We start from the raw sequence: 22,801 nt of genomic DNA, 5'->3' as shown, positions 1-22,801 counted from the left end.
GTGCGTGTAGTACTTCTCAACAGGTGCTGCCTGTCTGTGGTCCTTGGGAGGAACAGACAATTAGTTGAACTCAAACATGGGACAATATCTCCCCCTGGTGGCTAAAAACAGCACTACAGTATGTATGTATGTATGGCATATGTATGTATACAGTATGTATGTATGTATGGCAAGCAGGTTGTTCAAACAAAAACCGAATATCACACTCACAACCTAAGCAAACAAAACAATAGTACATTATGCAGACTGCTCAGCAGAGAAACTGGGTCAACTGCCTCGTCGGTTCTGCAGTCAGTGTAAAATATAATCTACAAATGAGCTCGGACGGTCAGTATGTTGAGTAAAACATCAGTGTAGACATGACTTGAGACAAAGCCCAGAAAAAACGTGACTTCAACCATGAATATGGACATGTGTTTATTGAAGAATTAACCCCCAACCCCCAACAAAAAAAGTAAATCATTTCCCCAACAATATATGTATTCCTCTGATATACAGAATCTAACTGTTAAAACCCACAAGATGCATAAGGCTAGTTGATTGGAGTGGTTTAGAAATGTCAAGCAATTAAAACCATGATAACGAAAAAACAACCATGTTTCCAAACCAGTTAATTGGCCAAAACCTGCAACAAAAGCAACATTGTAATTCATGACATTGCCCTTTCTTCCGGTAACAACATTGCATTGTGCAGAAGTAGTAAATGAGTTACTTTAAATGCTAAAAGTTGTAAAGAAGAAGTGACGCAATCGGAGACGGACGCGTGTTGATTTGTCATCACAAAAAACGGAGGATTATCTTGAACAATTTCAAAGGCATCTTAACTCATCTGAAAGCCTCTCAAGTGTTTTAAACTGATATATGAGATGCTTACTTGTCTTCCTTGTCTCTGCATTAGTTGACTTCCCCACATTCCCAGAGTACTGTTACTACATATTTACAACTTTGTGTTTGTGTCTCTCTGTTTACTCCTCAGGGACATCTGTACACATTTCTCTAACATATTAGCTCATCCACTTTACACATGTGGGAACCAGATCATTTGGGATACATAGCCTGCCATGTTACAATGGGGGGTTATCTGAAATGCAATTGACGCAATAGCAATCAAAACAATATCTCATCTTTAATGAGCAGACATGACATGACATAAAATGAGGAAATACACAAAATGGCTGACTTATAACAGCCATAGACAAGAGTGAAGAGAGTGTGAAGCTATGGGGGGACTGAAGCTGTTAGAGACCTCTTTAGTTTGATTGGGCAGTCATCATCATCATCATCAACCACCAACACCACTACTACTACTACACAACTCCAACAATAGTTTAATCAAGGCAATTTTTGCTCAGAAATGTAACATTGTTGTTATTGCCATTACCCCTTTCAATCTCCAAGGTGATTCAGTTAGACACTAGAAACACATGTCTTAAACCACCGTCGGTTCTGGGAGAGTGTTTTTAGCGAATCAAGTGTGATGGTGATGCGTGGTGGGGTGGGGTAGCACTGGACTGTCTACAGCAGTAAAAGGCCATCATCGGAGATCGATCTCCTGTCCGCTGCCCTACTGGCTGCTGCATATTTCCCTCCCCCTCCCCCTCTCTTATTTGACCTGTTAGCAGGGGAAGAGAGTGGTCCTGGGGCTTCATAAGCTCCATGATAATATCTGTTATTATATATTCACAAACCTGCACTTCTCAAAACAGTAGAAAGTAGAAAACAACTTGGTTTTAAAACCTAGAAACACACACACACACAAAAAAAATAAGTATCTGCTCTCTTGGTTGGAGAGAACAAGTTCTGGCAGCGATCACTGAGATTCAAGGGAGGAAGGCAGCACTTGGAAAAGCGAGTGGGGGGGGGGGGCGTCAGGGGATTGGTCTAGCTGGGTTCTGTCCTCTCAGTGTGACAGTTGGTTGTGACCGGCGAGGCACTCCTGTGGGTTTGCTGGTACGGCGGGGCTGGGGGTGTAGGGGGGCGGGGGTTCGCTGATGCTGCTGGCGTCTCCTCCGTCGGAGGGAGGGGGGGGAGGGCCGTGGTGGGAGGGGTGGGGGGCGTCGGCCTCGTTGCTCTGGGCACACTCGCTGTAAGGAGGGGGCTTCAGGTCGTCTGCTGTCGGGTCAGAGGGGAAAAGTGAAGGGTCAGTTAGCAGAAGTCATGGGACGTGTCTGAATGCTCATACTGCCTACTGATTACTAACAGTATATTGTGTTGCAACTGTGCTTCCAGTTTTCACAGTGTTTTTGACATGAATGTATTGTAGTAGTATAGTATAGGGCTCCATTATTTGAAATTGGCGGCTCAACAATGTCATTTTAAATCCCCGTTAGCGATTTCTCGGCTTAGAGAATTGGAAACCGTCCATCCCTAAACTCAACCATATTGTAATTGGTTAAATGTCGCTACTGCCCGCCTCCCTGTCTGCTCCACTGAATGGACCTATCGCTAAGCCACGCCCCAAAATAGAAATTGTCCAATCATATCACAGCAATAGTCACTACAGGCAGAAAACTCAGACAAACAACTCGCTAATATCTGATGGTGAAAAGCTTCTATAAAAAATATTCTTGTCATCTTTAAAAAAAAACATGTCTATTACTTGCTGCGGTAAATCAGAAATCAGAAATTTGCCAACTCCCGCCATTGTAAGTCATTCAGTCACGGTCGGTCAGTCAGTCACTGTCAGTGAAGCGTTGTTTGTTTGTCCGAGTTTTCAAAGGGGGCGTGGCTTAGTGATAGGTCCATTGTAGGACTAACGACGGAAAGGACTTCCTGAATCGTGGCAGTGAATTCATACTAATGAATGAATTAAAATCTTGTATGGTACATTTCATGTATAGTCAATGTCAGTACATTTTGCATATTGTAAACAACAAGAATCATGAATGGGCATTCAGACATGGTCTCCTGTAATGAGATGGAAGAGGAGATAGGAATTACTCAACATATGTCCACGGTATTACACCAATAAAATTCTCTCTCTAATGGTAATACACATTACGATACAATGCTTAAAACATTATACCGTGTTGATATCAATAAAACACTTATTTTCTGCCCTACAAATCCATGAGTAAATGGTAAATGGTAATGAGTCATAGAGAACAGCGGATGTGGAAGACATTGCGAGGAATGGAGGGCTGTTATAATGAGTCATAACCGCTATGCTGTGACTCCCACGTCCTCCACTACCACGTTACTAGAAACAAGGGGCGGTTGAGGAACTCAAGGTACTTTTTTGGAGGTGGGTGGGGGCGGGACGTAGCAAGGACGTGCTTGAGGAAGTGACAGAGAGGGTTGAAGCGTCATGTGATGATCTGAGGTTTAAGGCTTTTGATACTGAGAAGAGTGTCTGTCACAGAGGATCGAGACGTGGGCATGTGATCTAAGCTCCTCTGGAACAGGGAAATCCTCATTCGTTTCTACGTGGCGTTCATTTTATGACTAGAGCGGGGGATTCTATAGCTCACCGTTTTCTCAAACGGAGCTCTCGGCTGATTCGTTATGGGTCCCTTGTGGGTCACTGCGAGGATACTCCCAAAACGTTGGTTTGGGTAACAGCTAGGGAACTACAGCTGTAGTTGGGAACTAGCCTAAAACGGTAGCTTAGCAGCATTTAGCACTCTGGCCTACCACAAACATAATTTCCCTGTCTGTGACAACAAAGTTATACTATAATTACTAGAACAAGATAAAGAAAACAAAAAAAACAATAGTCCATTCAAAAATGCACAACCCCCCCCCCCCCCCCCCCCCCCCATGTAAAAAACACTTCTACATGGCTGTGGTGGGTGGGGCTATATTCAGCTCTCACAACCGAGTTCCCCCATGCCTTTAAAAGAATGTCATTTCACACCACAACGCTGAGTGAAGAAAACCATATTATAAACCTTCTAAACCAGCCAATCATTAGAGAGGAAGAGTATGAAGGACTAGGGCACCATTTAGCTTGGCTCCCCCCCCCCCTCCCTCTCCCCCTCCCCTCTCTAAACAGGACTGTTTATGAAAAGAGGGGGGAGAGCATCAGCGTGGTTTGGGTCAGAACAACCCCTTTGGCAGGCGCATCTGACGGGCTGGCCAAATAGTGGTATTCTGCTGTGGGCCTTTTTTCTATGAGGAGAGAGAGACAGGGTTCACTGTTTATTCCTATGGTCCTTGTGGGCTATGCCTCTGGGCTGGAGCACTGCAGCTGCTAAATGAACAATCACTCCCAGGCGGTTAGGCCTGCTCAATGTAGTGTGCTTAAATAACACCGACGCTATCCACCCCCCTAAAGCCGTCTTTACACTGAGAAGATATGGGAGGCACAGAGACGGCACTGTGCCGCCATAAAGCCTACAAAGACGACAAAGGTGTGCCGCCATAGAGCCTACAAAGACGACAAAGGTGTGCGAAGAAGACAAGTTGTCCCAAAGCCTGTCCTGAAAAAGACATCTCTGAACCACCTCAACCCCCGCTGCCAAACAGAGGGATAGAGGGAGAAGGAGGGATAGAGGGAGAGGTGGAGAAGGAGAGGGAGGGAGAAGGATGGAGAGAGGGAGAAGGAGGGGTGGAGGGAGAAGGAGGGAGAAGGATGGAGAGAGGGAGAAGGAGGGATGGAGGGAGAAGGAGGGATAGAGGGAGAGAGGGAGAAGGAGGGAGAGGGGGAGATGGAGGGAGAGGGAGAAGGAGAGATAGAGGGAGAAGGAGGGATGGAGGGAGAAGGAGGGATAGAGGGAGAAGGAGGGAGAGAGGAAGAAGGAGAGATGGAGGGAGAAGGAGGGATGGAGGGAGAAGGAGGGAGAGGGGGAGAAGGAGGGAGAAAGAGGGAGAGGGGGAAAAAGAGGGATAGAGGGAGAAGGAGGGATATAGGGAGGAGGGATAGAGGGAGAAGGAGGGAGAGAGGGAGAAGGAGGGATAGAGGGAGAAGGAGGGAGAGAGGGAGAAGGAGGGAGAGAGGAAGAAGGAGGGAGAGAGGAAGAAGGAGGGATGGAGGGAGAAGGAGGGAGAGAGAGAGAAGGAGGGATGGAGGGAGAAGGAGGGAGAGAGAGAGAAGGAGGGAGAGAGAGAGAAGGAGGGATGGAGGGATAGAGTCAGAAGGAGGGAGAGAGGGAGAAGGAGGGATAGAGGAAGAAGGATGGATATAGGGAGAAGGAGGGAGAGAGGAAGAAGGAGGGATGGAGGGAGAAGGAGGGAGAGAGGAAGAAGAAGGGAGAGAGGGAGATATAGGGAGAAGGAGGGATGGAGGGAGAAGGAGGGATAGAGGGAGAAGGAGGGATAGAGGGAGAAGGAGGGAGAGAGGAAGAAGGAGGGAGAGAGGAAGAAGGAGGGATGGAGGGAGAAGGAGGGAGAGAGAGAGAAGGAGGGATGGAGGGAGAAGGAGGGAGAGAGAGAAGGAGGGAGAGAGAGAGAAGGAGGGATGGAGGGAGAAGGAGGGATAGAGTCAGAAGGAGGGAGAGAGGGAGAAGGAGGGATAGAGGGAGAAGGATGGATAGAGGGAGAAGGAGGGAGAGAGGAAGAAGGAGGGATGGAGGGAGAAGGAGGGAGAGAGGAAGAAGGAGGGAGAGAGGGAGATATAGGGAGAAGGAGGGATGGAGGGAGAAAGAGGGAGAGAGGGAGAAGGGGGATATAGGGAGAAGGAGGGATGGAGGGAGAAGGAGGGAGAGGGGGAGAAGGAGGTCCTAAAGAAGGCTTCTCTGAACCACCTCAAGCCCTGCTGCCAGAAGCCTCCATAGGGGCATTTAGTCAGTGGAAAAGAAGATGCTGCAGAGGCGTCTTAAATGTCATGTAACCATTGTGCAACCAGAGCTCATGTTCTATCAGCGGGGCGGCTCACGGACGGGCTTCGTCCCAACGGGCGAGACAGAAACCGCAAACACCAGGGGACATATTTTAGCACGTTGGCTGCTTTTTACTCTAGACATCTCTCTCCTATGTCTCTATTGTTCTCTTCTACAAGTTGTCGAAGTAGGAGGCTATTTTGAGTCGTGTTCGTTTATCTTCGAAGAACAAGTGCGACTTCGACCGCTGGCCACGTCATTTTCCTACATCAGTGTTTGTTTGCACAAGAGATGCATTGTTTCCTGCAGTTAGGTTGTGTGTGGGAGAGAGGTATGCGGTCTTAAATCGCTGTATCTGCGTTAAATTGCTTTTTCGTTTTATGGCAGATGAGCAGTGCAAAGATGGCCTAAGTAGACTAAATGTAGTCTTAAGTAAAAGTCTCACTGTAGTCTTAAGTAGGCCTAACTCTACATCTAAAGTATGCTGAGAGAATGTAGATTTAAGATGTTGAGCAGCTCTCTAGACGCAGGCCTTAATATAGACGTGACACTTACAACAACTTCCATAGAGGTTTCTTGTTCTCACAGGCCAGTTAACCACATCCGCATATAAAAACAAACTATACACTGTGTGTGTGTGTGTGTGTGCGTGTGTGTGTGTTACCTCCGGAGACAGCCTCGTAGGGGGGAGGCATGTCCAGGTGAGAGAAGGAGGCAGCCGCAGGGAGAGTGGGGGAGGGCTCCCCCACAGAGACCTCGTCCTGAACACCGTACCAACTGGGCCAGATGGACGTCTGTGTGAGAGAGACGGCAGGGATCAATAACACCGTACAACAACATCTACACATATGGCATGTGGTACAGTAAAGACACATACAAACAGTTTACATTCACATTTTTTGGCATTTAGCAGAAAACAACAAATACATTTGTCTAAGTAAGTGAATCATCTATCCATCAGTCATCATAACAAGTAGTAATCTATGCCAAAACCAGGGGCAGATACAATCAGCGTTCCCACACCTTCTGAAACATCAAATTAAAATACAGAGACTTATTTACTAGTTGACGAGCTAAGTAAAACATTTTTGTTTAGAGAGAGAGAGGGGGGAATTCAAGCACTTTCAATGACCCGTGTCTATTTTCAAAAACATTAAAGACCATGATTTTTTTTTCTCTCAAATTCACAAACTTTCAAGGATTCTAAGGACCCGTGGGAACCCTGTACAATGCTAGAAAGGGGGAAGACATAGGCTACTTTTTAAAATGTATTTATTGATAGTAGAGAAACTGTACAGGGGGGGTAGTGGGGATGAGGAGGTCTTTAGGAGGGACAGTTAAGAGTAGCCTATACATTTCACTGTGAGCACAGAAATACCCACAGCACAGGAGTACCCATTTAGCATCCTGCAGTACCTGGCAGAACAATAGGTTGTAGCCATTCGGTTAGCAAACCATGAAGCCAATCGTTTTGTGGCAGTTTACTTAACCTATCTGAGAGAAAAACCACCTCAGTCAGTATATTCGGGGGACCACACACAAGCCAAATGGTGGTAGAGCCACTTTAAAAAAAACAAAAAAAAACAAGCCATGCACACAGACAAATACACACATACGCATGTGCACAGCTTGAAACAGGGTTTGAGCTGCTCGTCAACTGCATATCCACACATCCAGTCACACAGACATGGACGTCTGGACTCTGTTACTGGCTGGAGAGGATAAGAGGCAGATTATGTAAACCATAAAGACACTATAATACTTTAAAGGCAGCAGCAGCAGTAGCAGCAGATCTACAGGCCTAGCCTACAGTACATTCACACCAGTATTGAGTAGAGAACTGACTCTTTCATACAGACGAGGGTGAGGTGGTTGACAGCTCTCAGTGTACTGCTGCACTAGGGATCCTTGTGGGAGACATGGACACTGCTGAGCTGGGCTCTTCTCCACCCTTCCTTACTTGCTCTCCTGAACCATCCACACGCTCTCGAAACCGACGCACACTTTAAGGGAGTGTCCGACAGAGACCAAACGACAATATCATGCCCAACAGAGAGGATTTTGTTAAATCAAACTGAATTAAATTGATGAGGTATGACGTGTTATGTGTAATGCGTGACTTAATTAAAGCTTAATATGATTACACTATCGGGGCAAAGCAAACACACATGCCAACTACTCTGCTTCCCTCCCAGAAGGCTGTGGAAGGCCGACTGAGTCTCTTCATCCTTCATGTCCTCAGTCTCTGTCAGGCCTTGTCGCCCACGTTCCCTCCGTCTCTCTCCCCTAGTCGGGGGTAGACTCGTCTTGGCCTCTCTCCAGACCCTTCACGACGCTGGGTAATGGATGCCTCTGGGGAACTTCTCTTTTTGCTCCACATTCCATTCAAATCTAAACAGGGAGCATCATGCTTGAGTTCAGGGAGGGGGGAGTGAAGGAAGGAGATCCAGAGAGGCTGTTGGGAGAGACTTGCTGTGGAGAGCAACGGGGTCGTTAAACTCTCACCGGGGTGTGGCTGAGAAGGGCCAGGTGGAAAAGAGAGGGTTGTAAGAGATGCATTGTGGGTAAAGTAGGGTAGGTTGTTAAAGCAACTACCGGTACCTACTGACCAACATTACTCTACACTGGGGTAATTAGGGTCTGCTTGTGGGTGTCAGTCAATCGTCATGCATGGAATTATCCTAACCGCCATAACGGTTTGAAGTAACGCGGCTAACGTAAACAAATAAACATACAAATAAAAAAAATAAAAAACGTGATGCAGTCACTGCAAAAATACTTTTCACACTGTCTCCGTTTCTGGGATGATGGGGAAAGCCACATAATTATCCAATTATATTATGGTTGGGAGCATATTTCACAGCCAACAGAAAGCAAAAACATCTGGCATAAACGAACGTGCACACATAAAACTATGACAGGTGAACGTAATTTACACGCTCCCTCTGGGAGTTGATGGAGACCGTTTGATAGACAGACAGTTTAGGGTAGCAAGAAATGTGTTCAGTCATTACTTTCCTGGTTATTGGTTAAGTATATTGATGTGACAATACAAATACATTCTCAACTCTAAAAGGCTACCGGTCTTTCTGAAGGCATTAGGCATATTCTCAAGGGTAGTAAAATACACTCATAGAATAAAAAAAAGATAAGTTGGTTATCTTATCGTCATAGTCTCCGACATCAAAATCTGCTTCTTGGAAAGAACTTGAGACATGACTCCACCACTACCCTCATTTTTAGAATGGGGGGCTTTTCCTGTTAATTAACCCTTCTAAGAAAAAAGAAATCAAAGAAATCTAAAAATAAACCGTAGCCCTGCACATGATAAACAAGGGGGGGTCTTCAGTAGAGAGCGAGGTCTGTATTAAGAGTAGAAGCGTCATGGTGTGCATGTCAAGCTAGTAGGGAGACTTCAAGGAGTTATGACTGCCAGGCTGCCAGACATAGACTCTCGTTCTGTACTTAAAGCCCTTCATGCATTATTCCTCTGTGATAACACTGCTCTCTTTCAGTACTCAATCATAACAATGGGCTACAGGCCTCTAACTGGCATGGAACCCATTTGAGGGCCATTAGGAAAAGGGACAGCAGAGTCGGAGAGAGAACGCACGAAACGCTGAATATGATCCCAGGAACATTTGAGGGTTTCGATTCATGGCGATTGCTTCCAGGTGTTCCGAGTTCCTAGAAGCTGTTGAACACACAGGCAACCCTGGGAGGAACGACTTGTCAGAGTCTGCGTGAGTGGGCCTAGACAGACCGCCCTCCCCCCCTCTCCTGCAGAATGTCCTCCTCCAGACTTGTCGATGAAAACATCAACACCGTCCGTGATCAAAGACAAAGGTCTACGTGGGTCAGTTTTTTCAGGGATGTTAGGCCAGAGAAAACAATCAACTAGAGAAAACCTCCCCCAGCAGATGGAAACACTTGAGAGAAGCTGCCACTACTACAAAGGGGGTGTCGATAGGAACTGTATGGATATAACTTTTCAGAACTCCAGAATTAAGACATTGGGGAGGTGGTCCACTCTCTTCTGAGGGGTCTACTCTGCTGCCCTGTCCATCCTGACTGTTCCTATTGGCTCAGACTCTTTCACAGGCTCAGGTTAGATTTGACAAGTGCTGGAAACCCATCTGTCAACAAAACACCAACGCTGGGTCTCACATATTCACTGTGGAATTTACGCTTCACAAATACCTGTGGACTGCTACGGCTCTGAAGTCATCAAAACACAAATGTACACAGACGTTTGTGTGCTAAGTAGCGATGTAACGATGCATCGACATGCGGTCACTACGAATGTTTGACGAAAAAAATGTAGCTCAATATTTGTTTCAGACAATGCAAGGAATATGGACGTTGCAGTGAGAGAGGCCGGGCTAGAACCACATAAGTAAGTAGCCTTGAGAACCGATGGTTCTCGAGCCTAATGGCCATAGGCTCCTGCTCCTATCTCCTGTTTCAGTAGCGCGAGGCAGCTTGAGGGACAAGTACACCCCATGGACATGACGCTGGTACTTCGCAGGGTCTTACCCCCAATCCAAAATCACCATATTATAGTGTTTTGTCCAAACGTTAAGCGGTTAAGTATACCCGGCATCAGCTGCTTGCTGGGTCAGGTGAGGCAGGTTGCAGCCTTCTGTCACCGAGGCTCCACAGCAGCCGCTGTTTCTTGGAACTTATCCAAAAATGCTTTTTGTGAATATCTTGTAGCTAATAGCGTTGTGCTTTTAAAACATGCAGAGCTACATTTTTGTTACATGTTTTGAGCCCATGACACTTGATTGCAGATTACATGCAAGACTAGCAAGCTCGCTCGACAGGTGGAGGCCCCGAAGCTGTCATGCTTGTGTAAACTCAGAGTGAAAAGCATGTAGCTAGGCTAACTAGCTAGCATGCTGGTTATCTATCCATGTTATTGGGCTTTACGGTTAAACTGTTATTGCTGTAGCTCTCTGCACTCGTTTTGCAATGCTGTTGTCAAAGTGTGAATTGTTGGTGGTGTGTTGGTGTGTTATTGTAAGTGTACAGCTAAACTAGCTAGCTACATTGACATGGGAATGCCATGTTGAAGTGATTCTGCATGCAGGGTCATCATCAAAAAGTAAACTCAGGGGAAAATATGTTTTAACATGCAAATAGATCATTTCTATGACCTGTCTTCAGTTGTGCTTAAGGAACTACATATCAGCAGCGATACTTTTTGAAAATATAATTTGAGTCTAGCCGAACACATCCTGTCAACAAAAACCAACAATCCAGTATAATAACTCCTTATTTCGTTGGTTATGAAGAGGTACAAATAAGTGATTCTTTAAGAAAATACAGTATTTTGGAGTTTTTGTCTGAGAAATAAATAAAATAATATTTTTTAGTCATCATTTGTCTGCAATCTCATATTGTGAATCGTATCAAATCGTGAGTTGAGTGCATCGTTACATCCCTACTGCTAAGGCACAGTACACACACACACACACACACACACACACACACACACACGCATACACACACACACACACACACACACACGTACACACACGTACACACACGTACACACACACACACACACACACGTACACTAACTAAAGGCAAGCGTAGGCCGTTCGTTGCAAAACACAACGGAAGACTGATGTTGGAATGAATGAAATGGAATGAATGTTGCTTCACACCGTTTAAAGTGAAAGTGACTCATTTAAAACAACCACAAGCACTCAGGAGGGTAAACACCTCCCTCCACGCACCTCTGAAAGGGCAACAACACTTCTGACCTATTTCTCCATTCTACAGAGGGCACTGAGTTCCTGTGTCTCTATGCATGGAGCCGGGAACCATTATGGAAAACGGGTCCTGTCGTGTTGGCTGAGAAGAACTACTTCACCATTTCTCAGAAAAGGGTGTGTGTGAGAACTGAGAACGATACCAAAAGCAAGGTCATAGTGAAGTGTGGCGTGACTAGGTTTCATTCAACATGATGTAGATAGTATTAGCACTGTGTTACACTTACATTCTGCCTCTCACACATCTGATGCAGGTAGGCCCTTCCTCCCACGATGACTATCTGGGCATTGCGAGGGTTGCTTAGGTACGCCGCCAGCTGTCTCTGTCTCGAGCGATACCAGCACACGTAGAAGAAGATCTTTATGATGATGAATATGATGACCACTCTAAAAGGTACACAAAATAAGAGAGAGAGAGAGAGAGAGATGTTATTTAAAAAGTAGACAAATTCCTGGTGCACAATTGCATATAGCCCCCTACACAGACTTGAAAATGGAGAAACATATTAATTCTTATTCATCAATTTATGTCAACTATGTAGAAATATACTTACATGTACCAGTACAACTCCATTGTGAGATAGGCCTACGACTGGCTGCAGGGGTTCATAGTTTAAAAAAACAGTCTGAAACATAACAAAAGGTAGAATTGATGAACACTACTAGCTACATTAAAGACACATCACTAAGACAGAGCTGCCAAGTCTCACGCAATCACCGTGAGACTCACGCATTTCAACCAGTTCTCACGCCGCATCTCTATTTCTCACGGCGAGAAATAACAATTGTTTTACGGGACTTTCATTTTTGAAATTCCTTGAAAGAAAGCTACCGGACATGAGTTTCGTGGCATCTTTCTGCACGCGCGTTAACTTGAGTCTGCAATCGAAGCGGCAGGCGAGCGCTGATGGAAGAACCTGTGTTCACGCGAGCTGCAAGAACGTAGCAAGCAGGGTTGCCAGATTGGGCTACTTTTGGTCACACTGGACGGGTGGATTCGGCAGCTTTTAGACCGGTTGGGTTGGACAGTCAATTCCGTCTGGCAACCGTGGTAGCAAAATATGTGCATACATTACAACATCGTATCTGGTAGCCTACTGGACTGGGTTGCACCAATATGGCGTAAGTCATTACTAAATGCAGGCATTTAGTAGTTACTAAACCCCTAGTTGTTACTAGTTAGTTTCAAACTAGTTGTTTACTAATTTCGGTTGCACCACGCCAATCTTTTGCCAATCTTAGCTAGTAAATACTCCGTTTTGGTAACTGTTTTTTGTTTTTCTACTGTAACATAACCAGGTACATTAATACTAATAATAATTACAATTTACAATACAAATACAACAATTGGGGGTCCCTCCAAAAAAATGTGGGCGCGCTGCGCTCGCACAAGATCAACCACCAAGCCCTCATTCTGACCCAGGAAAACCCCTGGTATGTACTGTATAACATGATAGCCATCTATGAGCAATGCACTGTAAATTTCGTTGTTTGGTACCTGTACTATAACAATGACAATAAAATAAAGACCAAGACCATATAAGATGATGACCAAGGGGCTGAGTCCTGTTGATGGGGCCCAATGTTTCTTTTAGAGTCTGTAGGCTACTGTATTTGTTTATTAAGATTTCATAAATATATTGTCTGAATTTTTTTCTTGTTTTATAAAATGTTATTATTTATTAGTTATTATTTTCATTTCTTGTGCTGGTTTATTATGAACAACATGTAAAATTGCAGGAAACTAGTACAAATAATTGGGTGGGAGAGAGGGGCCGCCGCTGCCAAAACGTGCACAGTTTTGGGTCGCTCCACCGCCAAAAAATCTCACTCCAAACTTTTGGTGAAACTTGGCAGCCCTGGCTAAGAGTAAATGGAAACCATGATTTGGGTTCCGACCTCATTCGCACTATAATGTATAATAGTTTAAGGCACATGTGGCATTGGTAGTTGACTATTAGCAAGAGTCGTAATCTTATGCAGGTTTATTATAAGCTGATCATAATATACCAGGGCTAGTAGTTAGCTAACTAGCTAGCAAGAAAGAAAATAAAGTGTTAAATGTCTGGAATCCCCGACGTAGATAGGGCCAACTCACCGTGCCAGTGAGGGAGATCACACGCAACAGCCTGGCAGGATCAGCATCATTGTGTTTCCCTTTCAGCGGTGTGTGTGTGGCTAACCTGCTAGCCTTCTAGCTTAGCTATACATCAACAACAACTGACGTTTTGGTTGTTAGCTAAGCAGGATCAATAAAAGCTTTCTCTTTGTTAAATCCACCTACTTCTTAAAGCGTTTTTTCATCGGTTATTCCCCCCCCCCAAAAAAACCGAACCGGCGACTTTAGTTTCTAGCGTGAAAGACGAACTTCAAGACGCACACAGGCGCTAATCCTTCTGTAAGGACCCATTTGTCTGACTTCCTCGTCCTGCTCACGTTGAGCCCTCGCCTGTGTGTGTGTGACGTCACCAGGGAGGGAGGGAGGGGCCAGTGTGTGTGTGTCACCAGGGAGGGAGGGGAGGGGAGGGGCCAGTGTGTGTGTGACGTCACCAGGGAGGGAGGGGCGGGAGGGAGGGGAGGGGCCAGTGTGTGTGTGTCACTGTCACCAGGGAGGGGCCAGTGTGTGTGTGTGTCACCAGGGAGGGAGGGGAGGGGCCAGTGTGTGTGTTACTATGGCACCAGGGAGGGAGGGAGGGGAGGGGCCAGTGTGTGTGTGTGTCTCCAGGGAGGGAGGGGAGGGGAGGGGCGGGGCGTGCCAGTCGTGGTGGAAAAAGAGCCCCAATTGGCCCCGCCCCTTTTATTTTTGGTACCAAAACTGTCTGTCCTCCTCTCTCTGCATCATAAAACTGCCACAGGATTTCCAACCTTTGTTACAAGGGATTGGCTGGCTTAAATCACCCTCCCTCCGGGGCCAATTAATCTGTTGTTGCCATAACCAGTGTCAGATAAACCTGACAATAATATTTGTGATAGAAGTGGGACAACAAACACGTTAGGAGCAGTAATCAACTCCATTTACCTTGAGGCCGCGTCGCTCCGGTGCTGAGTTTCCACACGCCTGTTCATCTCTCCAACTTGCTTAACAATTTTGCCAAATATGCAGTTATCAGCTACAGGGGCGTAGTCAGTTCATTTTCAGGAGGAGGACACAGGGGGGGGACAACAGTTCAATAGGGGGGCCAGCCAAAAGCGACCAAAAAAAAGTTTGGGGTCAAAAATGAAGGCAGCCACCCACCTCTCTCTTCAACATTTATTAGACTACTAATGGGAAAATTACTTTTCTTAAATAGTACAGTTAGGCTACACAGTGTATTTATGTCTTCATAGTGTTTTTGTTGGCTACATTAACTCTAACCTTGTAAGCAAGGTGCATATGACCTTTTCATTTTGCACTGCCAACATTACAATTATGATTGACCTGTCCCCTTGTTTATGATATTCTCATCAACATATGTCATGTGCAATTAAACTCACCAACAGCAGCCTAAGTAATATTAAGCGGGTGCAATGTATTGTTCAAGAATAACACTATTTACAGCGCTGTCAATTTCAGATTCAGATTACATGTAATTGTCATTGGCATAGTACAAGTACAGTGACAACAAAATGCATTTGGAATCCAGCCAGATTATAGTTTATAAATATTGCAATATGTATTACTATTCTTTTTAAATAATGATAATCAATTCATGAAAAATTTTCATATCCGCAGATTTTCTTGAATGAAAAACTTTTTTTTTCTGAAACTGATATTTCACTGTTCTGTGCCTGAGGTTTCTTCTTAATGAAGAATTCTTGAATAACTCCCCTTCTTTTCATTGTTAAGTCTACCTTGAGAACTATTACAAACAAAGTAACTTCAATTTATGCGGTTGAAAATGATACTTTCCTCAACTTTTAATGTTGCATCAATGTAGAACAACGAAAGTGTAGATTGTAAGCTTTCAAATGATGTGTCATACATTGAAATCAAATTAAATGAAAATAATTGAAGAAGATATGCTTATTTGAATGTTGGTACATCTCAAACCAATAAAACACATATGCCCCTTGTCTAAAAGGACCATCCTGAGTCCCACTGCCTGATCGCTGACCACATTCGCCGACACATAACTACACATAATTAGATGACCACACAGTCGTTGCTTTTGAACATGTCCTAAAACGAAAGTTTGTTTACAAGCCAATGTAATTGGTAATTGGCCAAAGCCATGTAAGCCACTTACCCAGTAGCCAGTATGGCAGACGATAGTTAATCCAATTTGCAAATTATAAGTAGTTAGTGATCCTAAAACTATTGTTGTTTGTTATATCGAGTGGGCATTCAACACTTAAACTTTCCTAACATGAAAAAAAAAAAAAAAAAACTGTCTTCTTCAACAACATCTGCAGTAGCTGCTGCATATACTAACTTGAATTGGCGCATCAAAGCACATAATTATTGACATCACTAAGAGCCAATGAAATTGGGGTGGCCAATACGATCGCTTCTCGAAAATTTCACTACGTATTTACTGATTGACAGCACTCAACACCCAATGGGCATTGGGAGGGCACACGGGGGCAGCAATCAGATCACAAGGGGGGCGGGTGCCACCCCGTGACCCCCGGTAGCTCCGCCCCTGATCAGCTACACAAATCTTAACAAGACAAGAGTAACGGACCAGGGGGCCGTTCCACTAAAGTGGATTAGTATATCGGCGATTGAAATAAATCAGGCGATCAGGCAACTCGGGATTGGAATTCAAGCCTCAGGTGATTCCTCGAACGAGGATCAGGCTTGTGTCATCAGTGTTCACAGAACACCGGCTTAGAAATCCTCGATATGGGCGCGTGCACGCATACATAAAGAGCCCCGAAGAGTCGATCTGTCGAAATGAAGATACTCCACTCTGCAGGGGTTCTACATTTGCGCAGCATTCCGAATTATTGATCTTTATGAAGACGGAAAAATAAGATGTAAAATAGTGCAATACTGCCGCAATTAACAAGGCGAGGGAAATGGTTTGGCAAGAAATTGCTGACCGATTAAATGCGTAGGTCATACTAGCCCCAGTTATTGTTATACTGTATGTTCATATTTTAATAAATTCATATTTACTACTGTGGTGATATCAGCAGCAGGCTACAAGCCGTCATATCGTCACAATGGCCTAGTGGTATCAACCGCTGCCATAGTATTTATTCGTCATTTTAAATCGATGGTTCAAATCCCTCTTCAGACGCACTTTTTACTGCATTTCGTTGTCTGAATCTAATCTAAAATCTCATCTAAAAAAAGTATGTAGGCTATAAAATTATGGTGCAGGCTAATTTACAAGAACTGACACGATTACAATGGTGTTTGAAGCCTTTGCATGAAGGTTTCGGTTAAATGTAAAAAAAAACAAAAAAAACCCACTAAAATCAAGTCTCGAACTCGCAACCTTCGGAACTCTAGCTGGTTGCCTTAACCACTGCGCCAGCCAGACCGCTGTGACAAAAGCAATGCAAGTTAATAAAGATACCTATTTATTTTATTTTATTTTTTACACTTTTTAATTTATTTAGCTATCGATCTATCTATCACACTTTCAAAATATCAAGTTATCTATCACACAATCAAACTATCTATCGATCACACTTTCAAAATATCAAATAATCTATCTATCACACAGTCAAACTATCTATCTATCTCGTGTGAAGTGGGAACTAATATTTCCTAAAAGACACTTGAGGAACTGTCGTTCGGGATGTAGTTTCTGCCTGTGAGCCTTTTTTGACGCACGCATTACCTTAGCCAGCCTGTAAGTCTGCTCGGGACCAGGCTAATTATATCTGACTCAGAAGGATATGTTGCATAGCAACCAAGCAGCGAATTATTTGAGCCACATTGATGGAACCGACCGCAAGCTTATTTAAACCTGGATCAGAGTTAATCGCTTGGATCAGAGTTAATCTCGCATAGTGGAACGGCCCCCAGGACCCATAGTCCATTTATTATTATTATTAAAAAACAATCATGTTGAGGACAGGAAAGACAATTCAAGTAATGAAAAGATAATTGTCATCAATTCATTTCACCAGTGAATCCTTCTTATTTACAGGGAGCTAAAAAGTAAATGCAATATTCTTTCCCCATTACACTGCATCATATCTAGCACACAAATCCTTTGAACACTCAAGTTTGACAACAGGTGACATGGCACACTCCTAATGATCTTTGACATGTTCAAAGGGCCTGTATTGAGTGTAGCAGTACACTCCTGTTCCCAAAAAGGGCATTCTCTCTTTAAGCATCGTCAACAACAAATACAGCAAACAACACATACAGCAAACAGCAAATCCATGCTCAGATGCTTTACTTTTATAGCACCAAAATCATTCATCATGATTTCTCTGAAAAAGCATTTCACCCTTTTTATCATTACTGATTGTTATACATCATAGCTTCAACCATTAGGGCTTCAAACACCATATTCACCTCCTCAAAGATCATCCAACATCCGCGCCTCCTTGACAGTTGACAGTTATTGGCAGTAGAGTGAACTGTTATGCCTATAATCAAAATGTTTTGTATCATAAAAAATATACACTGAAACTCATAATACATATCAGGTCCTAATTTAGGCCTAATCGTTTATTCTTATGGCTTCAACCTATATTCCCTTTAAAAACATTCATTGGCATGCACTGAAAAAATTGCCTCTCCAAAAGGTTACTCAGCAATAAACTACTGGAGTGAACAGAACGATCTGAGTGAAGCCTCTTCTGACTGGTTCAGTCACCATCTTATCTGTTGTCCTCCACGACAATGGTCCTCCTTGGGTAGGCGTCTACTTCGACAAAAATGTAGCGGAACTCGTACTTTCCGGTTTCAGGGTTCTGTCAAAAGAGAAAAAAAGCATTTCAACCTAGTTCGACCTCAAACTAGTCTACCCTGTAGCTAGCTACCTCTGCTTAGCACATTAAAACAAGAAATTGTTCAGGCTTTGTATCGTTTGAGGATCGAGAGCCATGACTCACCTCTCTTCAGATTTACACTGTATGTTTTAGTCTCTAAAAGTCGAGTGTAACCGTAGTAACAAAAGGATAAATAACCTCTTTTGATTCTGAATGAACAGTCCCCTTCACGCCTGGCTCGGCGCCCTCGATGTAAAACTTCAGTCTCATTCGCTTCAGTCCGTCCTTCATGTACTCCGCATGACTACAGAGAGAGAGAACAGGTGATGGTAAAGATCCTCATGGTATACATAGGTCAACAACTTCAATATATATCTACCAGTTTAGTTTGTTAAGTTTACACATTGATGATGAACTGGTCACCTGACTTGTTGTCTTCTTCCCCGACGGGTCGTCTCGCCGTAGCACTTAATTGGCTCCCCGAATGCACCAATCACCTAGAGTTTCAGAAAGACCCAGAGGGGATAAAGGCAGAACTTTAAAACCCCACACCTAAAGAGAGGAATTCTGTCTGTGGTGGGGTTTTTCTAGAATGGATTTGAGAGGGTTGTAAATCTCAATAGTTGATGATTCTTCTCCTTATCTCCTCTACTTCATTTGCTCTGATGTGAGAGAAAGAAAGCTTCCTTTAGACTATTTAACCTGTTAAGATGCACAGGATAGTATGACGTCTGCTGATTACATACATTCATTAGCTCACCTCTGGGTGTGACTTGACTTTGTTAAACGCTTTCCCTTGGATCTTGCTGGGGCTTGAGGAGGAGAATAGCTCCTGGAACACCACATATAATAGCCCCCCTGAGGAGAAACATACAGGCTTATACAGGATTGGAACATTTGAAAGATCGTTTAAAAAAAAATCATATTCTAGAAATTGTTGGGGAAATGTCACCTGTCACTCCAAGTCCGATGAGTACAACTATCAAGTAGGTGAAGTCTTTGCCAGCTTCTTTCACTGTTAAAGGAAAGACAACCGTTTAAGAGATTTAACCAAGGCATGGCCCACACCATGTGTGTGCATCTTCACATGGACCACTGCTCTTCTCGATTTTTACAAATGATCTAACACTTGCTTGTAATGAACAATGTTGCTATTGAGCAAGTACAGGAAACAAAGCTTCTTGGAGTAACTTTAGTCTGTAAATTAGCATGGTCAAGATATAGACTCACTTGTGCAAAAGATGGGCAGAAACATATCTGTAGTCAGGAGATGTTTTTCCTTTTTAACACCACTTCTGACCAAACATGTTCTGCATACCCTAGTATTATCACAATTAGATTACTGCCCGGTGATTTGGTCAGGCACTACTAATACAAATCTAGGGGAGCTATCATGGGTTCAGAACAGGGCAGCTCGGCTTGCCCAGCAGAGCACAATGACAGCAAATATAAACGACATGCATGACTGACTCTTCTTTTGGATTGAATAAAAAACAATACAAAAACAAAACTTTCCTCCACTTTGTATAAAGTATTCTATCCTACATGTTCTTCATGCATGGTCCTTCCCACAGCTTGTCAAAGTCTTTCCGCTTGCCTTTAATAATGTAGGTTAATCTTTCCAGACCAATACATTCCAAGAGCCCCCTCTTCCACATTCTCAATGATGGAGCGTCCATACTCTTCCAGCATAGTGCTATGGCTCTCCTGGTGTTGTTATGCATGTTGATGTTTTTCTTCTCTATAATATGTTTTGTGGTGATTTCTTGTAGGCTATATATTCTGTGTGGACCCCAGGAAGAGTAGCTGATGCTTTGCATCACCTAATGGGGATCCTAATAAATCAATCAAATGTCAAGCTAAGACTGACAGGTACTGTACCACACCACAATTAATCAATCAATGGCTGTGTTCCAAAATGCGTTCTTGCACTCAGGGCTGGATCATGGTCCCGTGAGGCCCCTGGGTACATGTCTTTTGGAGCACCCCCCCTCCTCTTCCTCCTCGCAAAATCATCTACCAGATCGTCAAAATCTATCTGTCTGACAAGGTCTGACTCTATTGACATAAATGATAACGAGCTGAGACGTGTTTGGCACTCACTACCCCACAGCTCGTTTGTTATTCTGCCTAAAAGGGAAAATGTCCGCTCACCCTGGCAGTCTGTCACTGGCAGTGAGAGTAAAGTTCGAAAAGTTTAAAGCTGCTGACTGTACTCTCCGAGAGGCTCTCGTTTGATGCATGTGTTACGGTACATGTGGGAATACGGTACATGTGGGAAAACTAGGGTTAGGGTTAGGTGCTAGGGTGACTTGGTACATGCTGGCATGTCTAACCCTAACCCTAATCCTAACCCTAACCCTAACCATACCCCTAATCGTAGCACCCTAGAACTAAACCCTAGTTTTCCCACATGTACCGTATTCCCACATGTACCGTAACACATGCACTGTATGTACCAAGGGGCCACGGTGTTATGGTGGACGTATGCACGGAGGGGCCTGGGGGGCCCTAGTGGTCAACTCACACTGCAAGCACCCAGGGGCCTGGGGGCCTTGTGGTCAGCTAAATGGTCAAATGGTAAACGGACTGCACTTATAGCGCCTTTATCCAAAGCGCTTTACAATGGCCTCTCATTCACCCATTCACACACACACTCATTCACACACCAATGGCAGCAAGCTACCAAGCAAGGCGCCGGGCCATCACTGGGAGCAATTTGGGGTTCAGTGTCTTGCCCAAGGACACTTTGACATGTGATCATTAGATGGTGGCTCTACCTCCTGCGCCACAGCCACCCCTCAGCTCACTCTTTAAGCGCGGGGGGGGGGGGGGGGCCCAGTGCCGAGGAGACCAGAGGCCCTAGTGGTCAGATCATGCTTTAAGCCCCTGGGGCCTAGGGACTCTAGTGGTCAGATCATGCTTTAAGCCCCAGGGGCCGAGGGACTCAAGTGGTCAGCTCGCTCTTTAAATGCCAAGGGGCCTGGGGGCCCACTCACATTGTAAGCGCAGATGGATTTGGGGGACAGTTAGTGGTCAGCTAACATTTTAAACACCAAGGGGTCTGGGGGGGCTCACATTGTAAGCACTGAGGGGTCAGGGGGGCCCTAGTGGTTAGCTCATGATATTAAGCACCCAGGAACCTAGTGGTCAGCTTGCTCTGTGCACACTGAGGGCCCTGGTGTTCAACTTCCTTGGGAAGTCTTGGGCCACGCACCGTGTGCGGCCTGAAGCTTGAAAGCCCCCTGGCAGTCAGCGGCCCCGGGACACTGGCCCAGTCCATAATCCAGTTTTTCTTGCACTCTATCTAGAGCGTACATACCAAGTACGGAATATGCTCTAGTCTAGGTAGAGTGCAAGAAAATATTTTGGAACACAGCCCATCTTTTTTGTCCCCAAAATGACATTTGTAGTGGTGCAGTCTGAGGGAATGTCTCTTCTTGCATATCAAATGTGCCCTAAATTCACTTAGCTAAACATTTGAATATGTTTGAGTTCTTGTTGCAAGTGCATTCTTATTTGGTGAAGAAGGGCTATGATGAGATTAATAACAACAGTTGTGAAATTCGATGACAAGTTTGATTGATTGATCGATGACATCAGGCTTACCTTTATGTGATGCAGAGGGTCCCGGGGCGCCGTACCTCGACACGGACATCTGACCTTTCTGACCTTTCCCCCTGTCTTCATCACGACTGTCTTTCCTGAGCCTGGTGTCGAGGGAAACACACCGTTTCTGTGCAAAGATCACACTGCCTGTGCCTGCAGCTGACACTGAGTTACCTGCAGCAGCTGTGTGCAGAACAAGTCTGGATGTAGGAGGTATTATTGAACAACTCGCTTTCTGATGGATCGAGAAGAAGTTGCTCTCCAGGCGTTTGCATATCTGCAGAACTGAGCATTGAGTGGACAGAGTCTGTTGTTGCCACTGGCGACGCACCGATTTTAATATGAAGGAATACATAGCTAGTGTTAGCTCGTTGACTTGCTAAGTCACTTCAGTTAACAAAACTGATGTCCTGCTTCAATTTACAGTCTCCTCCGGTGTCAACTGACTGTGATTGATCGTCCGATCATTAACAGAGAAAATGACAGTATGCGATCAACAATCGTTGGCTACATTTCGTTATTTCTGATAGCTGGTTGAACCTTGAAGCGCATGTTATAGGACGTCATCAACGCGCATGCGCGAAGGGTCGATGGGAAAGTGAGTTTTCTCGTGTCGGCATTTTTGACACCGTCCGTTTAGGGCAGTTCAGACATATTGAGCGTCAACGTTTTTACATTCCATTATGTTTTGTGAGATGGAACCTTTGTATTTTATTAATTACTAACAACAACAAAAAAATAAATTTTAAAATAACACCACACAGGCATTAA

At 44.5% G+C, this 22,801-nt stretch overlaps 2 protein-coding genes across 2 annotated transcripts; both read right to left on the bottom strand.

Moving 5' to 3' along the window:
• Positions 1 to 410: 410 nt before the first annotated feature.
• LOC308169075 (uncharacterized protein) lies at positions 411 to 13,956 on the bottom strand. The gene is made up of 5 exons (XM_080543708.1): positions 13,638 to 13,956; positions 12,094 to 12,165; positions 11,767 to 11,926; positions 6,424 to 6,553; positions 411 to 2,112 (listed from the first exon to the last, which is right to left on the bottom strand). Exons 2-5 carry the CDS (start codon positions 12,111 to 12,113, stop codon positions 1,901 to 1,903), a joined length of 522 nt encoding a protein of 173 aa, XP_080399834.1. The 5' UTR covers positions 12,114 to 12,165; positions 13,638 to 13,956; the 3' UTR covers positions 411 to 1,900.
• A 3,413-nt stretch (positions 13,957 to 17,369) lies between these two features.
• Positions 17,370 to 22,541, bottom strand: timm21 (translocase of inner mitochondrial membrane 21). The gene is made up of 6 exons (XM_080542827.1): positions 22,031 to 22,541; positions 19,374 to 19,436; positions 19,182 to 19,279; positions 18,845 to 18,918; positions 18,620 to 18,725; positions 17,370 to 18,403 (listed from the first exon to the last, which is right to left on the bottom strand). The coding sequence occupies exons 1-6, from the start codon at positions 22,383 to 22,385 to the stop codon at positions 18,311 to 18,313; spliced, it is 789 nt and encodes a 262-aa protein (XP_080398953.1). The 5' UTR covers positions 22,386 to 22,541; the 3' UTR covers positions 17,370 to 18,310.
• Between the last annotated feature and the right edge of the window lie 260 nt (positions 22,542 to 22,801).

This window comes from Nansenia antarctica, assembly GCF_963989245.1.
Source record: "Nansenia antarctica genome assembly, chromosome: 12".
Lineage (NCBI taxonomy): Eukaryota > Metazoa > Chordata > Actinopteri > Argentiniformes > Microstomatidae > Nansenia > Nansenia antarctica.
Note: the sequence above shows the minus strand (reverse complement) of the source record. Positions and strands in the feature narration are given on the sequence as shown.